This window comes from Gracilinanus agilis, chromosome 2 (assembly GCF_016433145.1).
Source record: "Gracilinanus agilis isolate LMUSP501 chromosome 2, AgileGrace, whole genome shotgun sequence".
NCBI classification, from domain to species: domain Eukaryota; kingdom Metazoa; phylum Chordata; class Mammalia; order Didelphimorphia; family Didelphidae; genus Gracilinanus; species Gracilinanus agilis.
In genome coordinates this window covers 438,488,401-438,503,848 of record NC_058131.1, presented here as the reverse complement: position 1 = coordinate 438,503,848, position 15,448 = coordinate 438,488,401, and the positions used below count along the sequence as shown (strand labels likewise).

The 15,448-nt window shown below is 39.2% G+C and overlaps 1 protein-coding gene across 1 annotated transcript in view; it reads right to left on the bottom strand.

Annotated features, from left to right (window-relative positions):
- Nucleotides 1–2,434: 2,434 nt before the first annotated feature.
- KLHL3 (kelch like family member 3) overlaps nucleotides 2,435–15,448 on the bottom strand; it is a 127,318-nt gene continuing 114,304 nt past the window's right edge. Inside the window, exons 9-11 of the mRNA XM_044659935.1 lie at nucleotides 13,400–13,540; nucleotides 3,820–3,963; nucleotides 2,435–3,116 (exon numbers count right to left, since the gene is read on the bottom strand). Of these exons, the coding sequence (XP_044515870.1) occupies nucleotides 3,088–3,116; nucleotides 3,820–3,963; nucleotides 13,400–13,540 (314 nt within the window). The 3' untranslated portion in view covers nucleotides 2,435–3,087. The remainder of the gene's footprint in view (nucleotides 3,117–3,819; nucleotides 3,964–13,399; nucleotides 13,541–15,448) is intronic.

Genomic DNA, 15,448 nt, shown 5'->3' with positions numbered 1-15,448 from the left:
GATGCCACTGGTCAATAATGACAACGACCTTTGGAATTCAGAACCCAATGTCCACTTTCCAATCAGCATCTGAGCTAGGTCTACGTTGCTTGCTCAGGATCTAAATGATTTTCTTTGTACTCTGGGTTTCAATTCCATTTCTTTGTAGCCAACAGGTTTGTAGTGGATTATACTCCCTTGGCAGTGACACCCTATCCTAGAAGGAATTTAGCCTTTACAGGCCTGTGTTAACTGCCTGAGATGCCTACTCTGCTGGCGTACCAACGCTGAAATGAAATCATCACTGCTTATCAACAGGGCTGATTCTCACCTGGCTGCAGCTCATACAAGTGGACCAGCCTCTGGGTGATGACATACCAGTGTTCTAGCCCCAACAAAAATTAGACATGGAGATGAAATGTACATCATTCCACTGACCCCACAGATGAACAGGGGCAGCACTCCCTGGTAAAAGGGAATTCTAGGAAACAGAATCAAAAGCAAAATCCAAAATGCACCAGGGAATTCTAGGAAGCTGAATAAAAAGCAAAATCCCAAAAAAAGAAAACAGCAATGATTTGCTTTAGCAAGCGGATCTCTTTCTGGGCAAATGACCTAGAAACGAAATTTACTTTTTGTCAGAAACCAGGACTTGTGATCTATAACGTACCGGAGTCCTAATGCCATCCTTCATCTCCCTATTCAACCATTTGTGGCAAAAAGATGGTGCTCTTAGCAAGGGAGGGGAGCACCTGTGCAAACAACCCCTTCCTTCAATTCATACCCGACAGCCGAGGCTTAAGGTGTCAAGAGCACTGGTCTTACCTACCAAAGCACCCAATCAGAAACACATTTTGATCCCTCTTATTATATGGCCATTTATCTCCCAAACATACAGCCAGATATTTGAGGCTTTGCAGTGAAGCTGGCAAAACACACATGCTCTGGAGAGGTGCTATTTGGCTCCCAAGAAACATCTGCCCAACATCAAGCAGTCTGATCCTAGCAAAGGGTAGGGAGCAATGAGTAAGTCTCCTCCTTTCTGAGGCTATTGGTATGTTAGGTTATATACAGTAAGTGCTTAATAATGACTGATTGACCAGTGTGCTCCCGGGGTTTTAAAAGACCTAAAGACAGTACTTTCAGCAGGATGTGGTGGCTTTTGGAATCACCATGGCTATACCAGGTCTCTTGGGCCTATTGATCATGCCCTGAAGTGCCACTTGGCTCCAAAGATTCCACAGGAAAAGAAGCCAAGTTGCTGGCACCAGGTAGGCTTTATGGGTAGAGAAAGTAGGCAGGTGCCTCTTTTGGTGTGATGAGGGATTCTGAAGACCTATATGTAAAAGCACCTTCCCAAGTGACGCATAAAATGTAACCATTAGTGATTTGTTCCTTTGGGGTTAAGCATTACCCTTTCTTAAAGTGCCAGTGCCTCAGGAAGGGTCACACGTGAAGACCCTAACACCTCTACCTCCTTTATTTATGTATAAGGAAGTTCAGGCAGCGATTGGAGCCTGAGTGTGGAGAAGGAAAGAGGCACAGAAATATGGAAAGGGAAAGCAAGTGTTCAGACCAATTTCACCAGGGTGAATTTGCCAAGGAAGCTGCCCACCTTCTTCGATAAACAGGAGAGATACATACCCCCTCTTTGTCTCTGAAACCACAATAGGCAAAGCCTGGGTGCCTGCCACCTTGGTTCCTTCCCCTATTCTTTCTAGAGAGACATTTTAAAGATCTGCTTTTCCAGGTAGGAGAGCCACATGTGCAATCCACAACTGCTAGAATCCTCAGTTTACTCTCAAAGGCTGCCAAGGGACCCAGGGTCAGAATCTGCCTCCTGGCAGTTTGGGTGACAGTCAAGCTGAGACTCAGGGGAGCCCCTGGAGAAGGTGGCTGGTTCTGGGTTAGGGATACTTCCACAGTTGGGATCCCCTGGGGTCTTGGCCTACAGGCATGATATATGTCTAATGAGGCATGGTAAATCTGGATGTGATGGCCCCAGCTAGAGTCCTGTCCCATAGATAGAGGCTAGGAAGGGTACTGGGACCCTATAACAGAATCCTTATGACACCAAGAGGTGAAACACATCTTCATGCTTTTAGACAGTCATGAAAACTGGCTCTGTAGCTGAGGTCACACTATTTCCTAGAGTCTTTTCAAAGGCAACAGGAAACCCCCAAGAAGGTAAGAGGCCAATTCATATAGTTGGGTGTTGGGGTGTGTGTGTGTGTGTGTGTGTGTGTGTAAGTTTCTTCCTCTCCCCCCTCCCCCACCATTTAAAATACATAACAAAAAACCAAGACATTGAGGCAGCATTGCTTTAGGGGTTTCCAGCATTGCTTTAGGGGTTTCTCAGGCAGGGGAGATCCCTGTTAGGGTGCCATCAGTGCTTGCTGAGGTGTGGCTTGTGAACACAATCATACTGACTAGCAAAGAAAGGGCACAATTCAGCTCCAAAAATGCCACAGTTCTTCTATAAAAGAAATTTACAATAGGCAAGTACATATATACAGTCACTGTCCTGTCCAGTCCTCAGTTCTTTCTGACAGAGGCTCCCATGTTCCCAGTTTTCCTCAGGAGACCATCGATCACCTGATTCTGTCTCTAGAAGATAACCTCTTCGGTTGGGGAGTCTCTTCTGTCCAGACTGATGGAGTGAGGCCAGAGCAGGCATTTTCCATCCCTTGAATTTTAGCATAGTTGAAGCATCAGTAGTAAAGAAATCCAGTAGACTTTTTATCCACCTACCTTTTAAAGCACGGTGATTTACACAGAGGAATTACAGTTTCTCCAGTGCCATTGTGGAAATAATGAAAAACACGCTGGGCCTCTCTTTGGAGGCTACTTGCGGGATAGGGTCAGGGGGCACAAAGGCGAGATGGGGGTGGGGTGTGTGATGGGGGAGGGAGCAGGGAAGAGGGTGTTCTTACACTGTGTCACTGCTCACGGCCAAGCCGGAGCGGGGCCTAGGCTCTAGCTGTGACTTCTCGTCCCTTGGAATATGACATCATGCCAAGTTGGAACAAATCAGTTCTTGTCCACAGTGTTCTGAAACGTAAGCAGCATTCCCTCCTGTCCTCCACCTCTTGGCAGGGCGAATTTTTGTCATAATGGCTTATGAATCACAGCAACACCTATTATGGGAGTTAAAAAAATATATCTATATATAAATGTATATATGTACATATATATATGTATGATTTTAACATTTTCTATGTTAACTTACACAGACTCTATGAATTATCTATTACACCAATTGTGTACCTCAAGCACGGACCAAATTGACATTTCTTTTTCACAGACCTGTGATTTTATTACTGTGAGAAACTTATGGCGAGGAACCTCCCTGTATGAGGTAGATGTGAGTGACTCTTCAAACTTACAGTCTTAAAGAGTTATATGGGGCACTGAATGGCTGTGACACTCAGGATCATCTAATCAACATGTAAATGAGGCAGGACTGGAACTCAGGCCTTCCCACCTCTGAGCACAATTCTTTATCCCACATACCACACCAAACACCAATCAGTGGGAAATATCTCTGGATGGGAAATATCTCCTCCCCTGAAACTGTAGCTACCTCTTCCATCTTTTTTTATTCTTTATGACAAGGGATGGCTCTTTAGAGATAGAAGGAGGGAGAGATTATTTGGAAATAAAGTGATATAAAATCAATAAATATTTTAAAATGTTAAATGTGCCTTGGAAACTATAAATGTTATCTGTGCAGGCACCTGCTATTATTACTTCATCTTCTTCTTTTACAGAGAGGGGCTCAATTAATATCTGCTGCCCTGATTTACACAAAGATACAGGTGTAGGAGCAGCCCTGCTGACCTGCATAACTCCTCCCCGTGCTCATGTTTGTGGGCAGCAGTGTCCACTTGTCGCTGACAGGGTTGTAGTACTCCACCGACGCCAGATTACAGGAACCATCGTCACCTCCAACCACATACAAGAGCCCATTCACTGCACATACACCTATGAGTTAAGCACATGCCACCGGGGGGGTTACAGGCAGGTGTTAATGATAGCCTCCACAGACACATCCTTGGAAGGTCTGTAGGATACTTTGCATACAGTATCTTGTTTGATCTTCACAGTAACCTTGTAAAGGCAACTATTATTATCCCCAGTTTATAGATGATGAAACTGAGGCTCATAAAAGGTACACAACTCAGCACATAGTGACTAAGATGGATTTAGAACCTAGATCTTCCCAATTTAGAATTTTATCTATTGCACAATTTTGTTTCTAAAATCCCCAGTGATGGTCGGGTTAGGGAGGAAAGGAGTTTTCTGTAATCACAGAAAAATGTTTAATGGTGATTTCCATGGAAGTGAGGAATGAGCCACATTGTGACACAGTCAAGACCATGGAAAGATTTTATCTTCTAGAAGAGTCTGTGTAATTGGAAATTTTATACCTTTGAACTACATTACTCAGGAGCCCACTAACTTCCTGTCATTATATGCTGACATAGACAGGAGATAAATTCGGTGGATTTCCGTGTCTAGAACTCTTTCCTTCCTATGAGGACAGCTGTGAACATGGGTGTTTTGAACAGATAGAGTAGCTTGGGCACGTGGTTTTATTTATTTTTTTAACATTTATTAATAATCATTTTTAACATGGTTACATGATTCATGTTCCTACTTTCCTCTTCACCCCCTACAGTCCCCCCACCCATGGCCGATGCACATTTCCACTGGTTTTGTCATGTGTCCTTGATCAAGACCTATTTCCAAATTGTTGGTGGTTGCATTGGTGTGGTAATTTCGAGTCCACATCCCCAATCATGTCCACCCCGACCCATACGTTCAAGCAGTTGCTTTTCTTATATGTTTCCTCTCCTGCAGTCCTTCCTCTGAATGTGGGTAGCATCTTTACCAAAAATCCCTCAGAGCTGTCCTGGGTCATTGCATTGTTGCTGGTACAGAAGTCCATTACATTCTATTTTACCACAGTATATCAGTCTCTGTGTACATTGTTCTTCTGGCTCTGCTCCTTTCGCTCTGCATCAGTTCCCGGAGGTCTCTCCAGTTCGCCTGGAACTTCTCCAGTTTGTTATTCCTTTTAGCACAATAGTATTCCATCACCCGCATATACCACAGTTTGTTCAGCCATTCCCCAATTGAAGGTGTGGTTTTATTTTGTTACCTTTTTATTCCTTTACTTCTAGTGATTATAAATAAATCTTATAAAAATATAATATCTGAAGTTATTATTATGTATTAATTTTAATTTTTACAAGTCCTAAGCAATTCTAAAGAAAAATTAATACTCCATTAAGATTTGAAAAGATTATAGGACTATGCTAGAGGTTTTATTTATATAACGTTAGGCTATGGGCATTCTACAAATGCTACTGCCGAGACAAAAATCTTCAGGGAACATCTAGAAAAGATTTCACTATTATAACCAGTCTGCAGACTGAGGAATTAGTGGAATAGGAACTTAAATTTGAATGCTAGTTTCTTGATTGGCTTCCTTAATTTCTTGCCTATGAGTTAAGAGAATTCCAGCTAACATCATCAGCATGCTAGAATAATTAATTATTAAAGGGGCTTCTGTCTACTATTAAGCAAACAACCAATATATTTTGAAGAAAAGAGGAAGAGATCTCCTTACATCCAAAAATGAAAATCATCTAACTGTGGTCATAATCCACTCCCTACATAAAATCATGGCAATGAAAAAATTACCAAAAGGTCAGAGACAAGTAAATCTAGTCCTAATTTATTAAAAATATGACTCTGGAGTGAATATACTGGTTAACTTATCATTGATTACAGACAAAACTCTTGAACAGGATTATAGCATAGTTTGGAAGCACTTAGGGGGAAAAAAAGCAGTGATCACAAGCAGCCAACATGGGGTCACTAAGAACAAACCAATTCTATAAAAACATATTAAGTGCTCTACCTGCTATGTTAGTTGAAGAAAAGTAAGAGCATAAGGTCAAACTGTATGAATTCCTACATGAAAAGAGAATACCGTAATTCTTAAACATTATTCTTTTTTTTTTACTTTTATTTTTTATTTTTTTTAAACCCTTAACTTTTGTGTATTGGCTCCTTGGTGGAAGAGTGGTAAGGGTGGGCAATGGGGGTCAAGTGACTTGCCCAGGGTCACATAGCTGGGAAGTGTCTGAGGCCGGATTTGAACCTAGGACCTCCTGTCTCTAGGCCTGACTCTCAATCCACTGAGCTACACAGCTGCCTCCTCTTAAACATTATTCTTAGTAGTAGAGCAGATAGAAGAAATATGCTTAGATAGAAGGTGGGGAAGTAGGCTGATTATGATGATATGATATGCAAAAAAAAATCAAGGTGTGAAAAAGAGGATTGCACTGAGAGAAAAGGGAAGGGAGAGATGGAATGGGGAAAATTATATAACATAAAGATACATGAAAAATTATTCAGTGGAGGGGAGGATGAGGGTGGTGACTGGCAATGCTTAAACTTTACTCTCATAGTAACTGGCTCAGAGAGGGAATAACAACCATACTTATTGAGGTATATACTTATATAAGGTATCTTACCTTACAGAGAAGTAGAAGGGGATTAAGATAAAGGGGGAAGAGAGGAGAGTAATTGGAGGAAAAGGGAAGTGAGGGAGGTGATAAAAAACAAAATACTGGTGAAGAGGAACAGAGAGAAAGGACAAAGAGCAGGATCAAAAGGGGGAAGTAAGATAGAGGGCAATACACAAATAATCATAACTGTGAATGTGAATGGGATGAGCTCACCCATAAAATGGAAGCAGATAGCAGAGTGGATTAAAGAAACACATTTGAGGCAGGGAGACACACACGAAGTAAAAGTAAAAGGCTGGAGTAGAATTTATTATGCATCATCTAAAGAAAAAAAGTGAGAGTTCATACCCAACCTATCTCTTCATAGAGGTGGGAGGTCCACAAGTATTGCACATTGCATGTTTTCAGATCTTTTCAATGTATTGATTGACTGTACTGAATTTTTTCCTTTTCTTTTTTTGTCTTTAAAAATACTACTTGTTATATAGGATGACTCTCTGAGAGGGAAAGGGTGAGAAATCCTGGGAAAAACTATTGTGGGAGGCCAATAAGAGAAACAGAGTCTCAAATAGATAAAAATCTGAGACTCCTCTTTTGACCCCTTTTATGATCCATAACTTTTCTTATTGGAAAAACATTATAGATTTATTGAAAAGCTCCTAGCAAACCAGAAGGTACAGAGTTAACAACTTCTCTTCTTGATAATTAAGATGCCTGAACTCTAAAAAATATATTACTTAGACAATCAAGGCTGGAAACAGACAAAGCTAGACAAGACTTTATCTGACCAGGTGCAATCCTGTAAATCAAGAGTATAGGACTCAATTACTTAGGATCTCTGTGAAATATATTTCTGCTCCCAGAATTAACCTCCTACTAATAGGTGGTTGGAATTTGGCCTTTGACCCTGGACCTATCTCTCTACTTTTTAGACTCTAATGGGTTTTTGTATAATTTGTAACCCCTTCACAGCTATGATTTTTTCCTCTGTGCTCTTTGTGTTATACTAGTATATATTAAACTCAAGGCTCCATGGCAAGTTGGAGCAGTTATGAAACTATGATGGTGTAAAAAACAGAAGGCATCCATAAAAACTTATTTTTAAAGAATACTATGTTAGTAAATGAAGATAAAAACATAAAATAAGCCATTGTCTTGTTCCCAAGGACATTACAAACTAGCATACATACCAAATTCATCTGATTTTCTTCTTATATAAAATAACTAGATTGGTAGATAAAGGGGAGAGTCACAATGCAGGGCATACGGATTTCAATAAGGCATCTAATAAAATCTCCTATGATATCCTTATGAAGAAATTCAGACTGACAATAATAGATAAAAGTGGACTTAAGAAGTTAGTTGGTCAAGTGTACTCAGAATTTTGATTCAATAGTATGATGAATTAAATGAAGTGGTATTTGTTCTGTTCTGACCCATTCAGTGGTTTAAAAGACAATACAGAAGACAAATGCAGGTAATTTTCAGGTGACCCAGAGTTGGGAGATATGATTAATACAACTGGTGGGTGACAGAGATACAGTGATTTAGGACAATATGCCATTTATACAGTGTCATCCACAAATGGAAATATTTGTGTCTGTCTCCACTCATAGGGAATTCCTCTTCCATCTGAAATATGTTTAAGGCATATTACTGACATCCCTAAAACCTAAGGGTGAGCAAACAATACTTTCTGTAATGCCTTGATGGATAGAGACATTCAGTGGTTGTTGAACCTACCTCCCTGGATGCATGTCATGGAATGATTTTAACAGGTATACAGGAGATGCTCTAATGGCAACATCAAAGATATGCAAGACTAGAAAAGGGGGTTTGTTGGGATGAGAAATATAAGAATCAGAGATAATAAATGGATAGCCTGAGTGCTATTTATTTATTATTTCTCTGAGGTTTCATTTTTGTCTAGACTTAGGATTTCCCAGTGTAGAAGCTTCCTCCAGCAAAACCACTTTGCAACTCATCTTATGAGACTTATGGTCTCAGAGAATTATCTATGTCATTAAGAGATTCAGTGGCCTGCCTATAATCATACAACTGTTATGCGTCAGAATTTTAATCTGGATCTTCCTCTATTGCCCTCTATAAGTCACACTACCTCTCATTACACTGGCACCCATGAAATGGGACAGCTAGGTGGCTCAGTGGATACAGCACCAGGCCTGGAGTCCAAAGAACCTGGGGTTCAAATCTGGCATCAGACACTTCCTCAATGTGTGACCTAGGCAAGTCACTTTTTTGCCTAACTCTTGCAATTCTTTTATCTTAGACAGGATATTAAAAAGACGAGGGTTAAATAATAATAATCAGAGAAAGCCTCTGAAAGAATGTCAAGTGGATCCTTCAAAGCAAGGTGGAGGATATGAAAAAAGGATTCAGAGAGTCATGGACAAGAACTTTCTAATCATAAGAGCCATTGAAGAAAGGAATAAACTCCTGTGTGAAGCCATGAGCAGCCTGTCCCCTGGAAATGTTTAATCAGAGACTGGATGACCCATCAAGGATTTCATCAAGGGAGTTCCTACATTAGATGGAATATTAGACTAGATAACATCCAAGATCTCTTGTACTTCTAAGAATCAATGACTAGCACTGGCTTTTGAATTCAATTCATTCTAATCCTGAACTGGAATTATAGAAGAGGCAGAAGCTAGTTCATTAAGCTAGTCTCATTTTACTCATCTGTAAAATGGGAGTTAAATATTAAGTACATAGTTAACAGGAGTTTTGAGATTCAAGTGAGTTAATGCAATTCAAATAGATTTTGTGAATGATCAGAACTTCTTCCTTAAGATCCAGAACTTCAGAAATAACCTCTTAGATGCTGTTATCTTTTTAAAAATTCAAAAAATAAGAACATGATATGGTATTGTGTATTGTTTTCTTTAAAGAAAAAGAAACAAACAAATGAGTTGACTTGCATTCCATTCAACAAGCAACAAAACACCTGCTGCTATGTATAAAATACTGATATAAGCCACTGGGTGAAAAAGACCAAAACAAAACAGCCTTTGCCTTCAGAGATATTACATCTTACTGGAAGGGAGTACAAGGAAAATGTAAGCAAAGAGAACGTGATTTAAAGAGGGAAGGGTATTAATAACTGGTGTCATTAGGGGAGGCATCTAAGTTGAGTGAGCTTCAGAGGTCAAAGGTAGGAAAGAGGAAATCAGCAAGAGTCCAATTTGTCTGGAATATGGAGTGCACAAAGGGAAGTAATGTGAAATGAACTTGGAAAAGTAGCTTAGAGGGCAAGCTAGGTGGCTCGGTGGATAGAAAACCAGACCCAGAGATAGGAGATACTAGATTCAAATCTGGTCTCAAACAATTCCTAGCTGTATGACCTGGGCAAGTAATTTAACCTCAATTGCCTAGTCCTTACTATTCTGCTTTATAACTGAAACTTAGTATTCACTTTAAGAGGATATGGGTTTAAAAAAAGAAAAGTAGCTTGAAGCCAACCTGCAGAGTTTGTACCAGACCAAATAATTTGCATTTAATTGCTGAGGCAATAGAGAACCACTGAAGAGTTTTAAACATGTTCAGACCCGTGACTTAGGAAGATTATTTTGGAAGATGTGTGAAAGATGAATTGGAGAGGAGAGAGAATAGAAGCATAGACATTAGTGAGGAGGCTATTACAATAGTTCAGGGAACATGTGATGAAGGTCTGATTTTGGGTAGTGATTATGCAACTAGAGAGAAGAGAATGAGTGGCATAGTTGCAATTTCACACCCCTGAAAGCTAGCTTGCCTCACATCAAGAAAAAAGATAAAGATGTCATCCTTCCCCAGAGAAAGAACTGATAGAATATAAATATAGATTGAAGTATACTTTTCTCTTGCAATATGACTAATACATAAATGTTTCACATGTCTACAGATTACACAGATATAGTCCTCTTCAAATTGCTTGAGAGAGTTTAGAACTTGAAATTTTTTTTAAATGAATGTTGAAAATCTTTGTTTACATGTAATTGAAAAAAAAACAAAATGAAAAAGATTATGAAGCAACCAAAAAAAACTCTGTCTAGCCCATCTAAAATTGACCAGCTCTTTAAAAGATTGCATGCTCTTTGATCCATATATACTACTATTGCACTTGTATCCCAAAGAGATTAAAAAAAAGGTCTGTACAAAAATATTTATACCCGCACTTTTCATGGTGACAAAAAATTGGAAAATGAGGAGGTATCTCTCAATTGGGGAATGGATGAATAAATTGTGGTTTATGATGGTGATGGAATACTATTGTGCTATAAGAAATGATGAACTGCTTGATTTCTATATGAACTGAAAAGACCTCCATGAACTGATACAGAGTGAAATGAACAGAACCAGGAGAACATTGTACACAGAAACTGAAACATTGTGGGACAGTCAAATGTAATAGAATTTACTACTAATAGTAATGTTATGATCCAGGACAATCTTGTGGAACTTATGAAAAAGAATCCTATCCACGTCTAGAGAAAGAACTATGGAAGTAGAAATATAGAAGAAAAACATATAATTTGGGGTTGTGGTTTCTAAAAGATTACTCTATTACAAATATGAATAATATGGAAATAGATTTTGAGTGATAATACACGTAGAGACCAGTGGAATTGCTTGTCAGTTCTGGGAGAGGAGAGGGAAAAGGGAAGGGAGACAACATGAATCATGTAACCGTGGAAAAATATTCTAAAAAAATAAATTAAATAATGTAAGTAAATAAATAAATAAAGTTGACCAACCCTCCCAATCCCTCCATTACTGTCAAAATAGGCCACTAGGCAAGGAATAAGCTTAGAGGATGCTTATTTTCTAAGTCTGGTATTGCTCAGTGCACGACAGAAATCATAGACATAGTCACAGAGAATGAAGTGCTCATTTTATTTTCTTAGGAATGGGGAGGGAGAGTCCCAAGGAATCCTAGAGCTAGGGTCTAAAAGAGGCTTCCATTTTCCCCTGCTCCTTTTTTTTGTCTTAATTATTATTTTACTTTAATTAATTAATTAACAATATTTTTTTACATGGTTACATGATTTATGTTCTATCCTTTTCCTCTTCCCTCCCCCCTCCTGGAGCTGACAAGCAATTCCACTGGTCTCTACATGTATTATCACTCAAAATCTATTTCCATATATTCATATCTGCAATAGAGTGATCTTTTAAAACCAAAACCCATTGAATCACTGATCGGTCATGTTTTTCTTTTGTGTTTCTACTCCCACAGTTCTTTCTCTGGATGTAGTAAGAATTTCTTCTCATAAGTTTGGATTATTGCATTGCTGCTAGTAGAAAAGTCCATTACATTCTATACAAAGGAATTCTTTACTCTTTTTTTAATTTAACAGGGGACCTGGAAGTCCTCTTACCATAGAGATGTGTAGGGATTAACCAGCCCACAGTGACAGGAAGGAGGAACCATAGAAACAGGAAATGAGGTAGGAAAAGGGTATAAAAAAAGGGCCAGTGTCAGTTGGTCGGGCTGTCAGTTGCTGACAGTTGTTGGCAGTTGTGGGGAAGTTGGCTGCTGGAAGAGTGCATTAGATTGGTGGTTGACATTTAGTTGCTGAAATATAAAAGGCAAGCCTGAGCTTACTGATAGGGATTTTTGGCTTTAGCCTTTAGAGAGCTTTTTGGTTTGGGCTGTTAGGTTTTTTTCTTTCTTGAACTTTTATGGGAGGTGGTTGGTCTTCGTTGACAGACCTAATTGGGGTTGGATTAAACACTGATTGGGTTGGTTTTGATTGGGGTGAATTGGGTTGAAACTTTGTGGAGTGGTTGTTATTAGTGGTAGTTAAAGGCAGTTTTAGGTAGTAATTATAGGTAGTTATAGGAAAACTAGTATAGACATTAGGAAATTTTCTTTGTCTACCTCTTTCCTATATTTCCCTCCTTTACTATATTCTTTTCTATCTCTATTTTAATAAAACTAAATTGTTAATTGCTAAAAGCTGTTAGAAGTTTTCTTTGGCTTAAAGGGATAATATTAATTTACAACTCTACTATATTCTAATTAAAACTTAAGTTGTTAAAAGCTGCTCTCTTATTTTGTCAAATCCCTATTTTAACCCTTACAATTCAATTGTGCCACAATGTATCAATCAATGAGTATAATATTCTCCTGGTTCTGTTCATTTAGCTCTGCATCAATTCCTGGACATCTTTCCAGTTCACATAGAAATACTCCAGTTCATCATTCCTTATAGCACAATAGTATGCCATCACCATCAGATACCACAACTTGTTCAGCCATTCCCCAACTGATGGATACCCCCTCATTTTCCAATTTTTTGCCACCACAAAGAGTGCAGCTATAAGTATTTTTGAATAAGTATTTTTCTTTATTATCTCTTTGGGGTACAAACCCAGTAGTGGTATGGCTAGATCAAAGCCTGCTCCTGATGACTATTTGTAATGCAGGCAATTGTTTTAACAAATATATTCTCAATTCCAAACTTTAATGCTGAGCACTGGATTTGGTAGTCAGAGAGCTGTGTTCTAAATACTACTACTTATAAGTAATTGCCCTCAGAAGGATATTTTGGCTTTTTGGGTTTTTTTTGCAGTTAATTGATGGTCACTTTTATTCTTTTAGAGAGCAAATTCAGAAGGATATTTATGGCACCAGAACATGGTCGTACAGAAGGAGAACTAGAGTTGGAACACTTGAATTCATTTTCTATCTGTGTAACTTTAAGTGATCCATCTTCTTCCTCTATAAAATAAGAGTAAGTGAGATTATCCCTCAGCTCTCTTCTATCATCAGTGATATCCATTAGCCATTCTCCCTCTCTTGGAGGCAGCAATTCCTAAGGAAATAAACCCACTAACCCACAATCAGGAGGGGGAAAGAGAAGAACTATTACCTGCATTTCGCCGACACATGTTCATATCTGCAACTTGCTTCCAGGTATTTGTCCCAGGATCATAAACCTCCACGCTCTTCCTCACCAAGGGTCCATCATGCCCACCTGTGGCATATAGCTGCCCACTGAGTACACCAACTCCTGAAAGACAGCGCATGGTCATTCCAAGTCCTGGCCATCCTGACCCACTTTTCTCTGCTTCTGGAAGAGGAACTGTCATGTGATTTATTTATCACTGTTTGCTTTAAGCAGAAATAGCCAGGAGTAATCACTCAAAGTGTTGGATGGAAACTGAACAGTTTCCAATTATTGGTGTATCCTTGCATATCATGATGCACACTTAGGATAGTTTGAAAAAGAAAAATTCAAAGCAACTTCTTCAATTTCAAAGAACCATGACTTTCTTGGTAAGGCTTTGTCCTGCTACTGATGCAAATTGAAACCCTCCTAAAGTTTAGCAAACAGTTTTGGGGAGCTGCTATGGCTAGAAAATTGCCACTCTACAAAAAAAAAAACTATTGCTGAACCCCTCTGACACTAGCTAGCTAGACTAGTCTCAGAAAACAGAGAGAAAGAACTTCAGGAGGTCTGTCCTCAAGCCTTTCTAGCTTGGTAAGACCTTCCAAAGAATAAATTCTACTGACACAGCCTTCAACAACCCAGTGTTACTTCCCAGGCATAGCAACAAACAAGAATGGGGCTTTAGCAGAGAAAAAAAATGATGTAATATACAACAAAACCTTAAATATCACGAGTAGAAAGAATAGCAGGCAAAGTGTCAGGAAACCTGGATTAGTTCAGTCCAACAAGCATTTACTGATCCCATACTATGTGCTAGTCTCTGTGCTGGGGAACAAAAGCAAAATAGGCCTTGCCCCTGAAAAGCATAAATTCTCTTAGAACGGGGTTTTGCCACTAATTGGGCACTCTGTAAAATGAGAGTGCCGAACTTAGACGGCCTCCATTAATCATACTAACATTCTAGAACTCTATGGTCACATACATTTTGGGTGCAGTCCCCACAAATGGCCACCAGAGGGCTGGGTCATATCAAGAATACAAGTGGCTTCCATCATGGTAACTAGACTTAGTTTTATAGGTACTGCCTTCCCAGGGTAACTGAACTTAGAGGAAGACTCCTCTAAGAAGAAAATCCCAGTGGCATGAGCATTCAGAATAAGACAAAAATCTGTTGCTTTTCTCTCTGCTAAGGACACCCAGTGCAGAGCATTCACTACCAGTATCACCACTGTTAATTAGTTAGCATTAATGTACTTGGTGCAACTTGTGTTCTCCCAGATCTAGGATGATTTATTTAGTATCCTGGGACTTTCAAAGCTAGTGTGCTAAATGCTAAGGGCTCTTTATCTCCTCAACTAATTTCCTGAACACTCCCAACCACAGGAAAACAATGTGTACCTTCCACTGGTTCTTCTCTCAAGGGAGTAGTGGGTTCTGAATAATGGTAATGAATTGGAATTTGAGGCCAGTGCCCTGATAAGACCATGGGGAAGTCATGAATTTCTGTAGAAAGGATTCTACTAAGCCGAATTCAACCTCTTTTATAGGATAGCTAGATGGCCCAGAAGTTAGAGTAGTGGGGCACGAAGACCTGAGTTCAAACCCAGGCTCAGACCCTTTACTTTCATTGTGATCTTTGTTCAAGTCATTTAATCTGTCTGCCTCAGTTCTCTCCAGTGTAAAAAAGGAGATAATGATAGTACCTACCTCATAGGGTTGCCATGAGGCTCAAATAAGTTGTATATGTAAAGTGCTTTTGCAAACCTTAAAGTGATATAAATTATTAGAAGAGGCAAAAGTATATATAAGCTATATATATCCAAAATAAAATATATATAAGGAAAGTGGGAGGGGAGATTAGGTAGACCACTAGCAGATGGGAAAATTAAGAAAGGCTTCATGTAGATAATGACCTTTAAGAAGCATTTTAAAGGAAACGAGGGATTTTAAGAAGTAGAGGTGAGGTGAATTTCAGATATGGGGACTACAAAGATGCAAAGATGCAAGTTAGAGTGTCATATGTGAAAG